This window comes from Balearica regulorum, chromosome 7, assembly GCF_011004875.1.
Source record: "Balearica regulorum gibbericeps isolate bBalReg1 chromosome 7, bBalReg1.pri, whole genome shotgun sequence".
In the NCBI taxonomy this organism is placed as follows: Eukaryota; Metazoa; Chordata; class Aves; order Gruiformes; family Gruidae; genus Balearica; species Balearica regulorum.
The window spans coordinates 6,855,527-6,872,325 of record NC_046190.1 but is presented as its reverse complement, the minus strand read 5'-3'; the positions used below and the strand labels follow the sequence as shown (position 1 = coordinate 6,872,325).

At 43.2% G+C, this 16,799-nt stretch overlaps 2 protein-coding genes across 7 annotated transcripts in view; one reads left to right on the top strand and one right to left on the bottom strand.

Moving 5' to 3' along the window:
* Window positions 1-1,785, bottom strand: part of EIF3A (eukaryotic translation initiation factor 3 subunit A) — a 33,888-nt gene extending 32,103 nt beyond the window's left edge. For all 3 annotated transcript variants that reach the window (XM_075757787.1, XM_075757789.1, XM_075757790.1), the window contains exon 1: window positions 1,619-1,785. In XM_075757787.1, the coding sequence (XP_075613902.1) occupies window positions 1,619-1,667 (49 nt within the window). In that variant the 5' untranslated portion in view covers window positions 1,668-1,785. The remainder of the gene's footprint in view (window positions 1-1,618) is intronic.
* Window positions 1,786-4,275: 2,490 nt separating this feature from the next.
* Window positions 4,276-14,345, top strand: DENND10 (DENN domain containing 10). 4 transcript variants are annotated; one of them, XM_075757791.1, is made up of 9 exons: window positions 4,276-4,371; window positions 4,968-5,164; window positions 6,397-6,476; window positions 7,981-8,129; window positions 8,304-8,415; window positions 8,774-8,874; window positions 10,027-10,134; window positions 10,594-10,688; window positions 11,394-14,345. In XM_075757791.1, exons 1-9 carry the CDS (start codon window positions 4,326-4,328, stop codon window positions 11,568-11,570), a joined length of 1,065 nt encoding a protein of 354 aa, XP_075613906.1. In that variant the 5' UTR covers window positions 4,276-4,325; the 3' UTR covers window positions 11,571-14,345. The 4 variants fall into 4 exon arrangements, with proteins under 4 accessions (XP_075613906.1, XP_075613907.1, XP_075613908.1 ...); XM_075757792.1 differs by having other exon boundaries at window positions 4,283-4,371; window positions 4,948-5,164; XM_075757793.1 differs by lacking the exon at window positions 4,276-4,371 and adding an exon at window positions 4,446-4,860.
* The last annotated feature ends 2,454 nt before the right edge of the window (window positions 14,346-16,799 follow it).

Genomic DNA, 16,799 nt, shown 5'->3' with positions numbered 1-16,799 from the left:
CTGAACGTTCCCATTTGAAACGTCAGCTTAACATTAAACTGCTTCCTGTGACATACAGCCTGCCTTAGGTACAACTTCTTACCCTTTATTATATTTGGACATGGTGAGATTGAGCCCCTGCAGTCTGCAAGACTTGACACTGCTCATCATGTTTTCCATTCACTCTACCGAGACTCAGGATTACTAGCGTTTGTCTAGAGAACGCTCCCTTCAGTTCCAACCCTTCAGTTCAACTCTACTCCTTCAGTTCATTAGAATTTAGTAGACTTGCAGCAGTGCAAGAGACGTGAACTTAAAGCTGCTCTTCAGTACCAGGAAAGCAACAATAAAATGTCAGATTTAAACAGTTTAAGGTCAATATTCCAGCAATGTGACTTGCTCACTAAGTACATACAACTTACTCTAGCCCAGAATTCTGAAATTTAGTTCAAGTTTATATACTATAGTATGTGCATCTTTCCAGTAAAAGGACTGCTAAAATACAACTTCATTTTTGGAAGTTGATTGAAGACTATTTTCTATTTCATCTTTTTATCTTTGTGGGACTTATTTTTACAATTAATTTTAGATTAGAAATCTTGAGGACGTGAAGTATTTAATCTACAAATTAATTGAGTTATGTATAGTCCCCAGACTACACAGCCTCTTCAGCTGTCATTTCAAGACCCGTACATCATCTGTAATTTTTGGATGTCTTTAAGTGTCACCTGGCAATCAGCCCTGTGACAATGAATGGTCCAAATGGTCTTGCTTAGTGCTTAAAATAGGATACTATAAAAAAGAAGCATCAAACCCATATATTTAGCTTGAAAGGAGACAGCTGATAAACATAACCAGTCTAGCTTTATATGCGGCAGCCAGCGAGAGACAGCTACAGTACAGCCCTCCTTGGTTTCTACTCCAGGTGCTAACTTACGCATCAGCCTGTGCAACATTTAAGGAGTTTAATTATTTGCGTTCTCACCACAGTCACAAGGATGGGATTACTAAATATGAAGCTCACATGGAAAAACCAGGGCCCCGGATCAGACCGGTTTTGAAATCATGCCGGAGCAGGTGTGAGATCCAGGCCGGACACCTCACGCCAAGCCCCCGGCCAGCGGAGAGCCCCTTCCCGGCGGCGGGCAGGGCGGCGCCTTTGCTGCGGCTCCCGCGGGCGCAGAGCGGTGGCTGAGGCGCCGCGGGGCCCGGGCCGCGTTGCCCTCGGTAGTATAGGCCCCAATCTCCGCGACTCCCCCGTGGCCCCAGAGCCTGCCCACCGTCTCCGCCCGCGGGCAGCCGGGGGCCCCGCCGGGGAGAGGGAGGCGGAGCCGAGCCGGGCCGGGCCCGCTCCCCGCGGCCGCCCGCGCCTCGCCTCCGCCATGCGGCACGGCCGACGCCGGCAGGCCTCGGCCGTTTCCTCGCGGCAAGACGGCGTCGCGCCGCTCCCAGGCGGCCTCTCCTCGGCGCCGGCCGAGGCCCCGCGCCGCGCCGCACCGAGAGACCGGCAGAGGAGCTCTAGGGGCGGGCACGGCCCGGCGCGGCCAGGGGAAAGAAGCGGCGCACGCTGCCCGCCATGGCGTGGGGAGCGGGAAGCGAACCGGCGGTGGGGAATGTGGGGGGAGCGGTCCGCACTGACCGTTCGCCCGCTTCAGGGCATTCTCGGGCCGCTGGAAGTACACCGGCATGATGGCGGCGGCCTCTCCTCACAGGGCGGCGGCGGCAGGGGCTCGCTCCGTGCTCCAGCCAGGCAGCCTGCGAGGCCGGAAAGGGAGGGCGGCCCGTCACCCGCGCGCGCTGACGTTACGGAAGCGGAAACCCCTCCCGGCGCGCGGGCGGGGCCGTTGGCGGCGGCAGGCCCGTGAGGCGATCGTGAGGAGTTTGGGCCGGGCCGCGCACGGGTGCTGGGACGTCCCGGCGGGTGAACGTCCGCCCCAGTGGCTTAGCCCGGAGCCCCGGGGCGCTGGGTGAGCCCCCTGCCGACAGCTGTGCTTCAGGCTAACGGTGTGGGCTGGTTTCCGCCGATAGTGCCCAAGTGATATCCCGTGCTGTGTCGGGCCTCCCGGCAGAGGCTCGGTGGCGGAGGGGTTACGGTGCAGGAACCCAGCTAGGTTTGCACAGAGTCGGGGACCGGTCACAGCGGGTTGTCCGGGGGTGGGTGCCGCCAGCCCCCCGCATACCTGTCCGTTCAGGGCAGTCCCTGGCCGATCAGACCCTCAGCGGTTGTGGCAGCCCTCCCAGTCGGGGAGCCAGCTTGTGGAGCCCCGCAAAGCCCTGTGGCTAACAGCCTTAAGCTTTTGCATTAAGTAATTCAATGCAGAAGAACATTTTGGCAAAGAAGCCATCATGTATGCTGAGCCTTTGCTCTTCACAACTTGTTCAGCTGGTTCAGAAATGGTACTGCGGGGCAGTCAGGAACTTGTAGAAAGGCCCTTCTGCGTGCACACTGTCACGTTCAGCTGCAGATTCTATTCTTAATCTTAAAAACTTCGGGAAACTATTTCAGAGGAACTCAGCTGTTCCTCCTAAGGCTTAAGAGTAATAGCAATATTTATGAGTGTACACATGATAACTACTAGTGGCAGTGTGTATTTTCCTGTATAAGGGGGTGTGAATTATACACAAAAGTCCTAAAACAGCAGCAACAAACGAACTAGGAACAGCAGCAAGTGAATGTGTGACTAACGGTATTTTGGAAGAGTAAACACCAGTATAGCACATCTCCATGTAAGGCATTGAACACTATGCTTTTCAGTCTTCCGGCAGAAATGCGCATCTCTGCAGCTAGATCATTGATAACATCATGACTGTAGAAGCTGTGACCCTCTGCAGACCTGGCTGTCTCACACCAGTTTCTTAAAGTTATCTAAGTATGATTTTTGAAAAAATATGTTGGTAGATGGAGAGGAAGTCTGTTTATGATGACTAAAGACAGCCTGTTCTTGTCTCCAATTTCTGTTTTGGTACATTTCTTTCTGTGTATTTGTTGCCTGGTTTTGCAAACTATTCACATGTTTGCATGGCCACCGGAAAGCTTCATAACCATTATACAACGCATTTAAAAATTTACTTTTAATATTGGCTTGTAATCACAGTTTATTGCTGAACAGAAAAATAGTTAAAACTACAAACAAGAAAGGCACAGTCACTGTACTGAAGCCACACCATCAGTGTACCCATGTAGTACTGGGCCCTTTTCACTCTACTGCATGAGTCTCCATTCTAGAGTAAAAAAAGGGAGGAAACTAAAAAAAAACCAAAACCAACTTTGCTTTTTCAGGCTGTCTTCATTTGGGTGTTTCTCCATGTCCTGTGTCCTTGCTACCTCTTTGAGAGCTGATTGTACCCAGTGTTCTCCATCAGGCCACGCTATTGATTTATATGATGGTATTTTAGAACAATCCGCATTCAGAACTGTCTCTGGCAGCCTCATTTCTGTTTCAAACCATGGTTATACATTCAGTGGAGTCTTCATTAAGCTATTTATAGTGCTGAACAAGTCCTTTTCTTGTCTTCATAAAATTAATTTAAAAGCATGCCAGAGACACCACCCAGCCCGGGTGACAGCTTCCCAGCATCTGCCTGTGCCGTGTCACCAGAGGTGGGGCTTTAACTTTATAACTTTATGAAAATCGTATGAGAGGCTGCCCTTTAATGTGTTCCCTAGCCAGGCGTGATCCTTGACGGGCCTTGCTTCTCTCCCAGGACTGCACATTTTCTTTAGCAGCTTCTGATGTTCCTGCAGTTATCCCCAGTATTTTGGAAGTTTCTTCTCCCTAATCTGTTTCTTCTTCCTAATCAGTGGCTGCTCTGTGCCGTTAGTGGAGTTTGTGCAGTATGGCTTCCATAGATGGTATTTGGGCACCATTGTTCATCCAAACTTGAAGTCTTTTAATTCTCAAATAAACTTGTGGATGCATGGAGTTATTCAGGAGTAGCTGTTACACTTTATTACTCCTCACCTTACTCAGGCCGCCTTTCAGGCACAACCCAGCCTTTGCACGCACTGAGGAGGCCTGTGTGGGCTTTGTTCAGGGGTACGGCTTCTGACTTGGGAGGCAGTTGCCGGCAGGGCCGCCTCCTTTTGCATAGCGCTTCACCAAAATTGTGCCCTGGGACTTACAAAACTAAAAATAAAGGCAATAAATTAAAGAAAAACCAAAAACCAAGCCAAAAAAAAAAAACAAACCAAACCCCAAACTCCAAACCTATAGTCTTTCAAAACAGGCAGCTGAGAGAGCACCGACTAAATGGCGCCCAGCGGTGAGGAGGACAGCTCTGGGGGCGGGGTTCCGGCGGGGGCAGGGCTTGCGGCGGGCGGAAGGCGGCGGGGCTGGGGTCGGAAGATGGCAGAGCCGGAGATGCAGCTGCTGCTGGCTGTGGGGCTGATCGGTGAGGGCCCTGCCGGCCCCGCCGAGGGGCTGGGCTGCGGGGTCTGCTGGGAGGGCCGGGCTGGCGGGGAGGGGGCCGGGTAGTAGTGCTCCGCTGAGCCGTACCTTGCCGAGCCGCGGCCGCAGGGCCTGTCCCGGTCCGGCGTTTGCCAGCCTGGGGTTGTGCCAGGGGTGCCCGCTCGCTGAGGGCCGAGGTCTCGGTCTGCCTGGTACGGAGCTAACCGAGCACTACTCGGCCTACGTGTCTTAAATTCACGACTTCTGAGGTTTTTGTTATGAAATCAGAAATAGGAAAAGCAGGGAAAATCATAAATAAGCTGGTCTGGGTGCTTGTTGGTTAATACCGTGCTCATGTGAATGTGTCTTCAAACTCCTGGTGCTTTTTTGACCTCGTGAAGCAGGTCAAAAGTGGATATGAACATTTAAAAAATAAAGCCCGTAGCACAAGTGCTGTCCTACATAGTGGCAGAACTGGATGTCTAGGGTCAGGGTAAGGTGGAATTTTAATCTGATTCCCGGAAACAAACCTGATTAACCCATCGATTTACTTCCTTGCTGCTGTTTGGCATTCTCACAGTGAACATCTTTCCACCGTAGAAAAAGACACCAACGGAGATGCTTTGTGGGTTTGGTGTTATCCGTCCGTAACAGCTGAACTGAGGAGTCTGTTGCTGCGAAAGTGCTGCCTTACAGATGAAAATAAATTGCTTCATACTTTTGTATTTGGCCAGTACAAAAGGTTGTGGTTCTACATCACAACTGTGGAAGTTCAAGATTCTCCAGCCTTGAAAAAGGTAGGACTTGTCCCATTGGTTTTTTTATAGGGTGCAGAGGACACTTCTGCCGAGCTTCCTCTGGTAGTTTAAGCAGTGTTTTCCCATCGTGTGCTGTGAGAAAGGGAAGGGATTCGAGGTTTTGTGTGCTCGCAAATGCAGCTTCTACCCTGCTGTGTCACCAGTCTGCATGCTAAAGTTTTCACCGATATGTATTTTGGATGGAGGTGCAGAGAGATTAAGGTGCTTGTTACCCAATTTAGATTCTATGTATTAAAATAGAGATGCCATTTCATGCCATTATTTCTAGTTACTTTGCATTTCAGCAATTTTTTTTTCCTTTTTTTTTTTTTTTGTCAGAAAAGCTCTATAAAAGGTCTTTCATGGTGTCTGAAATCCTGTTTGTGTAGAACTTCATGCTTTTATTTTATCCAAAAGGTTGAGTTATATAGGTACTTTCTTTTCTGATTGATAACCGAAAGACCGCAAATATGTTTGTATCTTCTATACTTTCCCTGTTGTGATGATCATTAAATTGTCTGTTTATTCAGTTTTCGTATTTCATGCTATATTGTTAAGTAGAAAGGTGACGTGGTAATTTTGCATGCCCACAGCAGAATGTTGCTTGCCTTTCCTCACCCCAAGCTCACATCTCCTATGAACCTTAAAGGTGTAATAAAATAAAATAATGTGTCCCGGTACTGTCTCTGACAGTGGCGGTAGCAGATGGTATTTAAGGAGGACACGTGAGCCTGGTCATTGTCTGCAGACTTCAGCCTCATACTGACCCACAGTCATTCAATTAAGGAAGTTAAAGAGTATTTCTGGTTTTGTGCTTGCTATATGTGATTTTTCTTTTTTCCAGTCTCTTTCCAAATATGTTGATGCTGTCTGCCTCCACAGCCTCCTTTGGCAACAAATTCTGGAAGTTTCCTACCTGCTGTGAGGAAGAAAAATGCCTTTCTCTCTTTTAAAATAATCTCATGAGATTAAGGGGAAGCAACTCTTATAGAGTAGGTTAAGCAAAAGATAGTCTGTACTAGATCTGATTCAATGGAAATGAGTCATATCAGAAATCTGTTAACGAGGCCTTTCTGCAGCTAGTAACTTGGATCTGCTAGTTTTGTTGTTTGTTTTTTTTTAATTGAAGCACCTTGTCGGAGTACTGCAATAAGTTTAATAATGTGAAAAAGACTGTTCATATGGGGTCATTAAATAAACTGTATATTTTTCTGTACACGTGTCTTGCCCAGGTGACCCACTTCTCCATTGTTCTGACGGCCAAAGACTTCAACCCAGAGAAATATGCAGCCTTCACTAGAATACTGTGTAGGTCTGTATAAAAGCTGTTCAGAGCTACTGCTGTGTGCATGTTTTGATCTTGCCAAGGCAAAAGATTAAATTTCGTTGTGTTGTGTTTGCATTTGGTCTAACAATCTGCTGGAAACATAGTCCTACAAACTGAATCAGATTATATAAATCCTTGATTTGAGCTTCTTATCTTGAGTTTGTGCAGTAAGTGTTGGGTGAGTGTCAGGTGCCCAGTAGGTTTTAATGTGTATTCTTCAGACACACCATCCCCTCCATACACATTTATTTTCTCTTTCATATTTTTAAAAAGTATAAACATCTGTGAAGAGCTCAGTGCTCTGTAGTCAAAGGTTGCTATGTGCATGGTGAACAACTTGCATCCCTCCACACCATCTCCACTACAGACGCTTCCTGCAGCTCCTCTGAACTAGGCACAGCACCCAGGACCCTTTTTTTGCTTTTGCTCTAGGAAAATGAGGGCCCTCGGTCTCTCCAGGTCTGTGTGTCTGTCTTCTCCCTTCTTCCAACCAGACTGCCATCTTCTCCTTCCCTTGCCCTGTTTACTCGTTTTCCTCCGTGTTCCCATTCTCATGATCTCCCTCTGCATCTTTCTTCGCTTTTCCTTCAGTTCCCAAATTGGTTGGGTTCTGGCTCTTCATACCAAGAGGATTTCCTGAGATTTTGCAGCTAATTGGATGCAATTGTGAGGTTATTGTGTCACTGACTTGGGAATGTCATCAGGCGTACCAGTTCTGCAGGGTACTGAAAAACTGAGGTTGTTCTTTTTCATGGATCTGTGAAATATTTAGACTGGCTGTGGATCTCATTAATGCTGACTTATAAAGTAATACTTTTCAAATTCAGATTATTCAAACATAATAATTGAGTTTCAAATGTGATATAGCTTTGTACCATAGCCGATATGGAAAACAGGTAGTTGAGAGCTTCAGCACTATTCCTGAAGTACCTTAACCTGTAAAACAGGTTATGGTGTCTCTCTGCTGTCTGGAATACAGCTAAAAGTGCATGGGTTCTGTTGTGTGGGGTTTTTTTAAATGAGTATGAAGGACATAAGTTTATATTTTTCTTTCATCATTTAACAAAGAATACAGAAGAATGCCTAATCATACTTGGATAATAAAAAAACCACCCTAGTGATGTGGTCTGCATGTAATAGCAGGTGTTACAGTAGTAGTTACTTATAAAGCAGGTACCTTCCAAGTTTGCAGAGAGTTCTTAGTCTGGACACCTGCTTACACCTTTGTGCTATGTTTCTATGTTGATAAATGTTGATCTTTTTCATAAAATAGGAAATTCAAATAAAAATACAAGGTAGCTTCTCATCCTAGAAGACAAACATTTTTGTGTGCATGTTGAAACACTTGCAGTTTAGTATTTAAAACCTCAACCAAGTGTCCAAAATAAGAATTTTTGCCAATGATATTGCTGTTTGTGATACTGTGCTTCTTTGTGTATCTACTGGTACTGATTTCAGTCAAAATACTAGACTCTTTCTTTTTCTGCAGAATCTACTTGAAGCATGGAAGTCCAGTTAAAATGATGGAGAGTTATATTGCAGTCCTTACGAAGGGGATCTGCCAAAGTGAAGAAAATGGGTCTTTCCTCAGCAAAGATTTTGATGCTCGGAAGGCTTATCTTGCTGGTTCCGTCAAAGGTTAATACCAGAAGTCTCTGTTCTGATTTCTTTTGTATAATATAAAATACAATCCAGTTTTCATGTCTACTTAAATAGTGTTAACAGTATCTGTGCTGTTACTGTTAAGCTCCTTCAAAAAACAACTTATAATACCAGTATGTTCTATAAAATAATTTTCTCCCTCTTTTCTAGATATAGTATCTCAGTTTGGGATGGAAACAGTTATCTTATATACAGCACTGATGTTAAAGAAGAGAATTGTAGTGTACCATCCTAGAATAGAAGCTGTCCAGGAGTTTACCAGGTGCTTTGTCAATCCCTACCTGCCCACCCACCCCCAAAAGTCCAACAAATCTTGAACCCTTATTGAGAGAAATGCTGATATTTTAGGGGAAAAAAAAATCTTTCTTAAGTTTATTGAAATCCTGTTAAATCCCTCTTAAGGCTTTAGCCGTGTGTTACATCAACTCAGAGAAACTTAACTGTAGAATAGCAATAAACTCTGCTTGTACTTATAGCAGAAATCTCTGTAGTTCTTGTATATGCATGCCAAGTGAGACCTAGTCGTTACTAGTGCTTATGACATGCATTTCATACTGTGAAACTTTAGTTAGTATAGGTAAAAATCCACTGTGTGTCAAATACCAATCTCATTTCCCTAGGACTTTGCCTGCTTTAGTGTGGCATCGACAAGACTGGTCAATTGTTCATTCTTATGTACATCTAAATGAGGAGGAAGTGGAAGCCTTAAAAGCCTGCACAGGTAGTGATAATTTATTAATCAAAAATATAAAGAAAAGTTAATTCTGTTTTCTATTGCTGCAAGGTCTTCATCAGTGCTCTTTGGGGAAAAAAAGTGGTTATTTTGCTATTAATGCTATTGTTCAAAGTTAAACCACATTATTTTCTTTAGAAAAGGCAAATCAACTAAACAAGTATTTTAGAAGATAACTAGTTAATCTGGTGTTTCTGGGTGGATCCACATCAGATGCAAAGCAGCTTTGAGACTTTTTTGATGTTGTGATCAGAGGGATTGAAAGTCTTACTCTTGTACAGAAGCAGCTCGCTTCAGCTACTTGTTTTCTAACTTCTACATGTAGCTAGTAACTTCACTTTTAGGATTTATTTATTTTTTAAGTTCCTAACTGATAGTCTAGATCTTTATTGTGACTGCTGCCAGTGAAGTCTCTGGCTCCTAATCACAGGTAGACTTTGCCAGCCATGTAGGAATTTGATCTGTGTGATGCATCACTGTGTATGTGTAGTATTTAACGCATAATCCAGGAAGAGGCCCTTGGTTATGACAGGTAATGTGGCAAGTCAGAGGCTTCTCTATATGAAATAATGAGCAAGAACACCACTCAACTTCAGTATTTGTGCTGTGTTATAAAACCCTGTGTATAACAGTGCTTCTTTCAGCTCACTAAACATCTTCCACAGAAAAAAGCTGCTTTAAATTTACTCACCTGGCAAGCTATAAATAAGGAAATCTGCTGGGTTTATTCCTCTGTTCCAATCTAATACTGACTTAGACAGTGACAAGGGTCTCCTGAGTGGAGATTCTTTTGAAGTAGAAGTTCAGTAGATTCATTTGCAAATGAATAATTTTAGTAGCAAGGTAGGAAGAGAGTTTAAAATTTCAAATTTGAATAACCTTCCTATACTGCATGTAGTATTAGTGGTTCATCCATGTTCAAGGCAATTTTAGAAGTTGATTTTTAAGCTCCTCAGAAGTGAAGCATTCTGCTGGGCACACTCATTAAATGACTGATAATATCAAGCAGGCAACCTCTTGGATCCAATGAGTCAAATATTCTTAGAACAGACTTCAGGTGTGCAATTTTTCATAGTATCTTGGTTTTGGTTTGGTTATCTTAATCTTGCCTGATACTCTTGCCAAAATTCTGCTCTCCAGGTTACGTTGCTGGATTTATAGATTCTGAAGTGAACAGTAGACCAGACCTCTACGATGTCTATGTGAATTTGGCAGATAGTGAGATCACCATTTCTCCTGTAGTAAAAGGTTGGTTGCTGTTTGTATTTTTGATTTAGGGGCTGTTTATTCCAGAGTTGATAGTAATTGCTGAACTTCACTGTAGGTCAAGCAATCTTGATCTTCTTCCATCCAGGTTCTGAAAAGCCAGCATGTAAGCTTCTGTCTTTCAGTTTCATTGAGACCCTGGAAAAAGTTGGAATTTGGAAAGACATGCTTCATCTTCCAACAAACGTACAATTGAGATTTCAAAACATCCATGTTAGACAATTACATGGAAGAGACATTCAGCTGTATGCAAAGATATCACATGAGTCTTTAGAGAAACATTGCACTCAATACGTGGAGATTGGGGACTGTTTGAAAGGAGAGCTTGTACGTGCATGTCCTCTTGCTGTTCCTGTCATCTGCTTAGGGCTGCTTTGGAGGTGGACAATATCACAGAAATGGTCATTTTACATGCTGCTTTTTTTTTTTCTCCTTACTCAGAGGCAATGACAATGGGAAAACTTCATAAAGAAATTGGACAACTAATTGTTCAATCTGCAGAAGATCCAGATAAATCGGACAGCCAAGTCATTAAGGTTAATATTATTTTTTATTTTTTTTTTATAAATCTGGTTAACTTCTGTTGCTAAATCTTATCAGAACAGGGAGCAGGAGGAAGATTTCCCCATGGGAATAAATTGATCTCTTGTACCTTCTGCCTTTTTACAAATGAGCATTTTTATGCTTCATACAGGTTTTTAAGGATGATGTACTTGGTTTATATTATCTCTTGGTTAACCACATTGCTGAAGAAACTTCAGAAATTGTATCGATTATAAGACTTTCACTAAAAGCAGTTCCTCTGTTTTATTCTACAAAGCATGTATTTTGCTCAATACCTTGTCTATAGTATTGTCAATACGTTTGGAAAAGTCCTGCTGAGATATGGCTTCTCAGCTGTAAAGCCTGATGTTTATGATGATGCTTTTTCACTTCCTCCCCTATCTAATAGATTATTAGACATTTTGCAACTGAGCAACTTAGTCAAAAGAGCTGAGTTAGGCGAGCAAGAGGAGCCTTTGGAGTGGCTGCGCTCCCTTTATTCAACATCAGACAGGAGCAGACTGAAAAGCTGTTGCAAACTTGCCTTAAAATAAATGGGGTCTTTATTTAAAATTAATGATTTATTTATCATTATTTTCTTTTTTGTTCTTTATTGGGTTTTTTTAAAATAAGTGTATGGTAAAACATTGTAATAGCTAATACAGTATTCATGGTTGCTTGTTTTTCTGTTCTTCAAGGATATTTCTCTGAAGACAAAAGAAATCTTGGCTACTTTAGCCTCACTTACTGAAGCTTCCGATGGCCATGAAAAACGAACCCTTAACTCTGAGGCCCTGAAACAAAAGCGATTTCCACCAGCCACAGAAAACTTTCTTTTTCATTTAGCAGCTGCTGAACAAATGCTCAAAATCTGATTTTGATGCACTGCAGTGTTATGGACCAATTCAAAAATACTGTCTTTGCCATACAGATAGGTATACCTGATATTTTATATGGAAAAATTAAAGGTATAAGAGTGAATGTCATATTTACCGTGATATAATGCAGAATATCGGAGCTTGATCGGGAACATATGGAGGCATATTTGGGAACATTCCTGGTGTCATTATCTTTCCCTAACTATAACTTTGTATATATGGCTCCTGTATTTCATATCACAACATAAATGTATGTACAAGTAGCACGGGCCCGCGTGTCCAGGCTGTGCCAGACACTATTACAGTGGCTGTTTGTCCTGCGGATTCCAGATGTCGGACAGCACTGTTTTTGCTCTGACTTTTCATCCTGGGGTCTGGAACGCGGGCTGCAGCACGCGGGCTGTAAAACCGGTGCAGTTTGGATGTACTAGTCTCTGCACAGGGATGCAGTGAACATGTAGTTGGTCTGAGTGCTCGTTCTGGGCTTCTAGGTGAGTCAGCCTGTCAGGTATTGCTCTTACTCTGGACTGCCTGATACCTGCAAATCCCAAATAAATGGACAAGTTCTCTTCTTTCTACTTGAAAGTGTCGAGGTGTAAAAAAGGATGTCTGGGAAAATCTGATGTGGTAGCCTTACTATATAAAGGAAGAGGTATTTTAAAGCTCAAGTGGAATTTGAGCACCTCTTTTGGATTCTTGCCTTAGAAGTTTTCCCCCCCTTTCACTCTGTCCCATGCCTCTGATGAAGGAAAAAGAGGGCAGGATTAGTGTATTTAAAATGGGGCTTCCTGGGGGGGTCACAGACAAGTGCTGCTTTACAGCTGGAGTCATTTAAGATGTTGTTGGGGTTCTCTGCTGAGAAGATAACCTGGCTGTTCATTCCTGATCCATTTGACAGAAAATCAGACGAGTTAAAGCCTAATGGACTAGAAATGTTCAAGTGGCCAGGTACCACAGGTAGAGCATCAACCTCTTAAACTGCCTAAGCTGGAACACGGGTACTATCTGATGGTGCTCTGTGTAGACTAAATGTAAATGGAAACTTTTGAAGTAATAGTGAAAACTGGGAAGTAGTTTAAAGAAAATTATAATTTGCCTACTTGTTTGGTCACATAGCCATAACACAAGAGATTTTGTGGGGGGTTTTTTGGTTTTTTGTTTGTTTTTTTTTTTCATTGAGCAGCCTGAAACGTAACTGCTTTGTAATCTTCTGAGAAGAACTTAGATTCTTTGTAGGGAAATACTCTGAGCCAAATGATCTGTATTTCTTCAGAAATGTCCATAACAAATCAATTAATTCTGCAGTAGCACTTTGTTATAAGAAAAAAATAATCTTTTCCTAGCCTTTGTACAGATGGGCTGTAGCATGTGGTTTTACGTAGAGATTTTATACTTATGATTAAAACTTCAATATTCAATATTTATATTGTTAAATAATTGGATGTTTGCTATTCTAAACGGGTAGAGCTCATCAATAACTATGTGCAAGCAATATTGGTTTGAAAAAGGGTTGTCCTTTTGCTGTGTATCATACGTTAGGGAAAGCTGGTTTAGAACGTGGATGAGGAATGTGGCATGTATGTGTAAAATGCCTAGTTATTACAGTCAGTAAATGAAAATCCTTCAGAATGATCCCCTATTTTCAGGGGTGTAAAATGCTACTTTAAACATGTACTTTGCAGTTTAAATTCTGAACACTGAAGAGTGTGCTTTTTTTTTTTTTTAAACTTCTGAGAAAAATACTGCAATTGCGTTTGTTTACCTGTAAGTGCTCTGCAGCTTTTGGGTTGTTTTTTTCCCATTTGCCCATTAATGTTTTTTCTTAATGGTTCTTTAGTATTGCTGCTTCAGTTTTGGGACTTTTACAACAGTCAGAATAGCAGAACTTCAAAATTATGCTGAAAATTCCATTCAGGACCTACTTCAAAGTCCACTGAAATTGAAGTCTTTCACCAAGAAAAACCTGAACATGCTTTCAAGTCAGCTGTCTTAACACGGTATTGTAACTGGGAAGAAATTCACATAGCTTCTAATTAACAAAAAGCCTTACAGTATGTCATTAAGGTAGTATGGGCGTTAGAGTCAAGCACAAAAAAGCAGAGAAGCTCAGTTAAAAACTAAATATTGAATGCTTACTTTGCTTTCTGTTTTGGAAATGTTTAAGTTGAAAATCCCGGTGTTGTGTTAGATCTTGTATTCTGATGTTGTGCAAAACAAATGAAATAATACAATTTTGCACTTAAGGAACTGGACTCATAGCATGCTTATGTATATTAAAAAAAAAAATCCTGAACAGCCTACCATTTAACTTATGTAAATGTATTCTTGAATAGTTGTGGCCACTGAGTCACAGGCCTTGGCTTTTAGTTTCACAATACTGGGATTAAGTTACAGCCTGATATTTAGGTCAGAAATTTACTACTACACGTTCAAACAGTTTTGTCATCTGTGCTGGTCTTTTTTGTCAGTGCTGAGAAAGATGTATAGGCTTCCCTCAGCTTCAGAACTGTCAGAGGATTGTCCTAATGTTCTTGCATTTTCTTAATAACTTTTGACGCTGCTTCCTCTCAAAAAAAAAGGTTCAGAATAAAATAGAAAAATCTGGAAGGTCAGGACAGGGAACAATTTCTGCTTATTTCTCACTTCCCTTTCCCCAGGATGCGTACAAGCAGACTGTGCAGCTGCTGGTTTAGCAAAGTCAGATGATATCCTTTCTTCTTCCTCCTAGAAGCAAAGACTGTATAAAATGAAATTTTCATTCATACCTTCTCATCTTACTGCCTTTCTGTTCTTGGATAAATATGAAATGGTGAATGATGGTACCCGTCGACCTGCTAAGAGACATCCCTCCAAAAGGTGTGCTGCACTTAGAATAATTGAAAGCCTTGAATTCAAATGAAAATTGTAGCACTGCGCCTTCCTCAGTTGAGGCAGAAGGTGCTCCTGGAGCACTCCTAGCTCATTGCCCACATGAACCAGTTCGTGTGATGGCTGTGCCAGAACATCTCCGCTACGTTTGCAGATAGTGGAAAGTAGACAGTGAACAGAGCAAAGGGGAGCAGGTAAACAGTCAGTCCCTTCAGTTGTAATTTTGCTGAGTAAATTGGGCTAGTCCCTCAAGGCTAATTCTGTGTTGTTTCCCCCACGGGCAAGTGTGGGGGGGGAATGTTCTGATTGAGAGCAATACAATGCTGTGTAACCTGGAAAAAAATGACACAGGACATCTGACAGTATCAATCTTACAACTACGGCCTGCTTCTGATTTCAACCTCAGCTTCAGTTCTCCAGCTACCGAAAGGGCTGGTGATAATATGTGAATGGGGTGTTGTGAGGGGTTGTTTGAAGCAGATACATTTCTGGATAAAAAAAACAAGCTGTAAAGCTCAGCATAGGAAGTTCACAGCTGCCTTGTACTGCCTTACGCCCTTCCATGGGCAGCTGTGGGGCTGGGGTCTGACTCAGAGCGATCCTTGGTCAGGTGAGGTCATTCCTCGTAGCTGCCGAATGATGCAAGATGCAGAAGAAGACTCCACAGACTGGGCAACAGCTCCTTCCAGAGCAGCATTGCAGCTGTGGCACAACATGGCATGGTGTCTGCTGTCAGAGGGAAGGAGCCGCAGTGCTGGCTCCTCTTCCTCCACCCCTATGGCCTGCCAGCAGAAATAGCATGGCTGTGTTACAGGCTTGGGGGTAACACAGGGGCACAAGCTCCAGCTGGGAAAATGCTTTGATCTCAGTATTTCCTAGCATGGGAGTGACTGATTTTATTTTTGTTTTTTTAAAGCTACATTAAAGGGATGTGGAAAGCTCATTGTATATTCCTAAATTTCAAGATGACAAGCTGGGTAGGTGGGGAGCTGCTGCTGTATTGCGCTGTACTAAGACTTACGCTTTCCTTGAAGCCAAAAACTTCTATGCACTTCCATACCACACCTTAAACTGGTTCCACCACTAACGTGCTGACACTCAACACACCAGACGGTGCTGAAGGCAGGAGACAGCCCTGCCTTGGGCTGGTATGTTGTTAATCTATTCCAGGTTACAAAGGGGAAGGTTTTCCTGTAGGTGCTGACTCTACTCCCAAGTCCTTCAAACACGATGCTTTTCTGCTTGTCCCAGTCTTGTTCCCCTCACTTATCTCATCCCTCTGGACAACCAGGTGTCTGGTCCTGGCAGTTCTAGTCTCGTAACAGCTTTATTTCAAGACCAATGGTGCCAGGGCCTTTTTAGCAATGTGTTTTCCCTGCCCTGATGTAGGAAGCAGCTGAATCACCCAGGCTGACAATTTATATGGCAGGTGCCTGCCCTTCTCTTCTGGGAAATTCTGGCTGGGGTGATAGAAACATTTCTGAGAATGGGGGAAAGGAAAGAGGTATTTAATAACCCGGAGGGGGCTGTGTTTAATATGGCAAATTTCAACAAATAAGCTGGTAGAGTTTGATAATGGGCAGCTGTAATAACAGACACTATTACCAGACCTATTCCATAAGCCTTACTCACAGAGTTGTAATGACATCAATTTGCTTAAAACATCCAAGTGTGGTGCCACAAGAATTTATAGCTTGTCTAGTTACCATGACAATTCAAAGTTCACGAACGTGTTATCTTCAATTTGTTGGCTTTGCTCTACTGCTGGGTGGGGGGTTTTGTGCCTTGTTTCCACTGTGGTTCACATAACTAGTATTTACTTTAGCCATTCTTAAATTGGAAAAAGGAGCGGGGGGCATGCAGTGGTTCTCTGTTGTGGTGCCAATTCATGTTTACTGAAAATGAAATTAGACCCCATCTGAGTTTGCCTTGGGTATGTTACTGAAATAGGATTACTAGAGAAACAGGGTTAGAGAATTTAACTGTAGAATGTTAGCTGTGCCATCATTGCTGAAGATTCAGAAGGAGATAAAGACTTCATTGAGAGAGGCAGGCTGAGGCTTTAAGCCCCTTCCACCCACCCCTGTGGTAGCTAAGGAAAAAGAGCAGGGCAAGCCTCCTTCTCCCTAGTGTCCCCCCCAGCTCAGGAGAGCTGAGCCTGATGGGATCTTTCCTTCTTGTGTCTCCTTTTGGCTGCCATTGGCGCTGACATTTGGCCAGGCAGACCTTTGGTCTGACACCGTACAACTGCTTTTATGTTGTTGACCCTCATGGGATGTTACTATGCACCTAAGAACATGACCCACAAAGGCACAGCTAAATGCTCCCTGTTGAGTTCAGTAGGTGTAAGTGATCCTT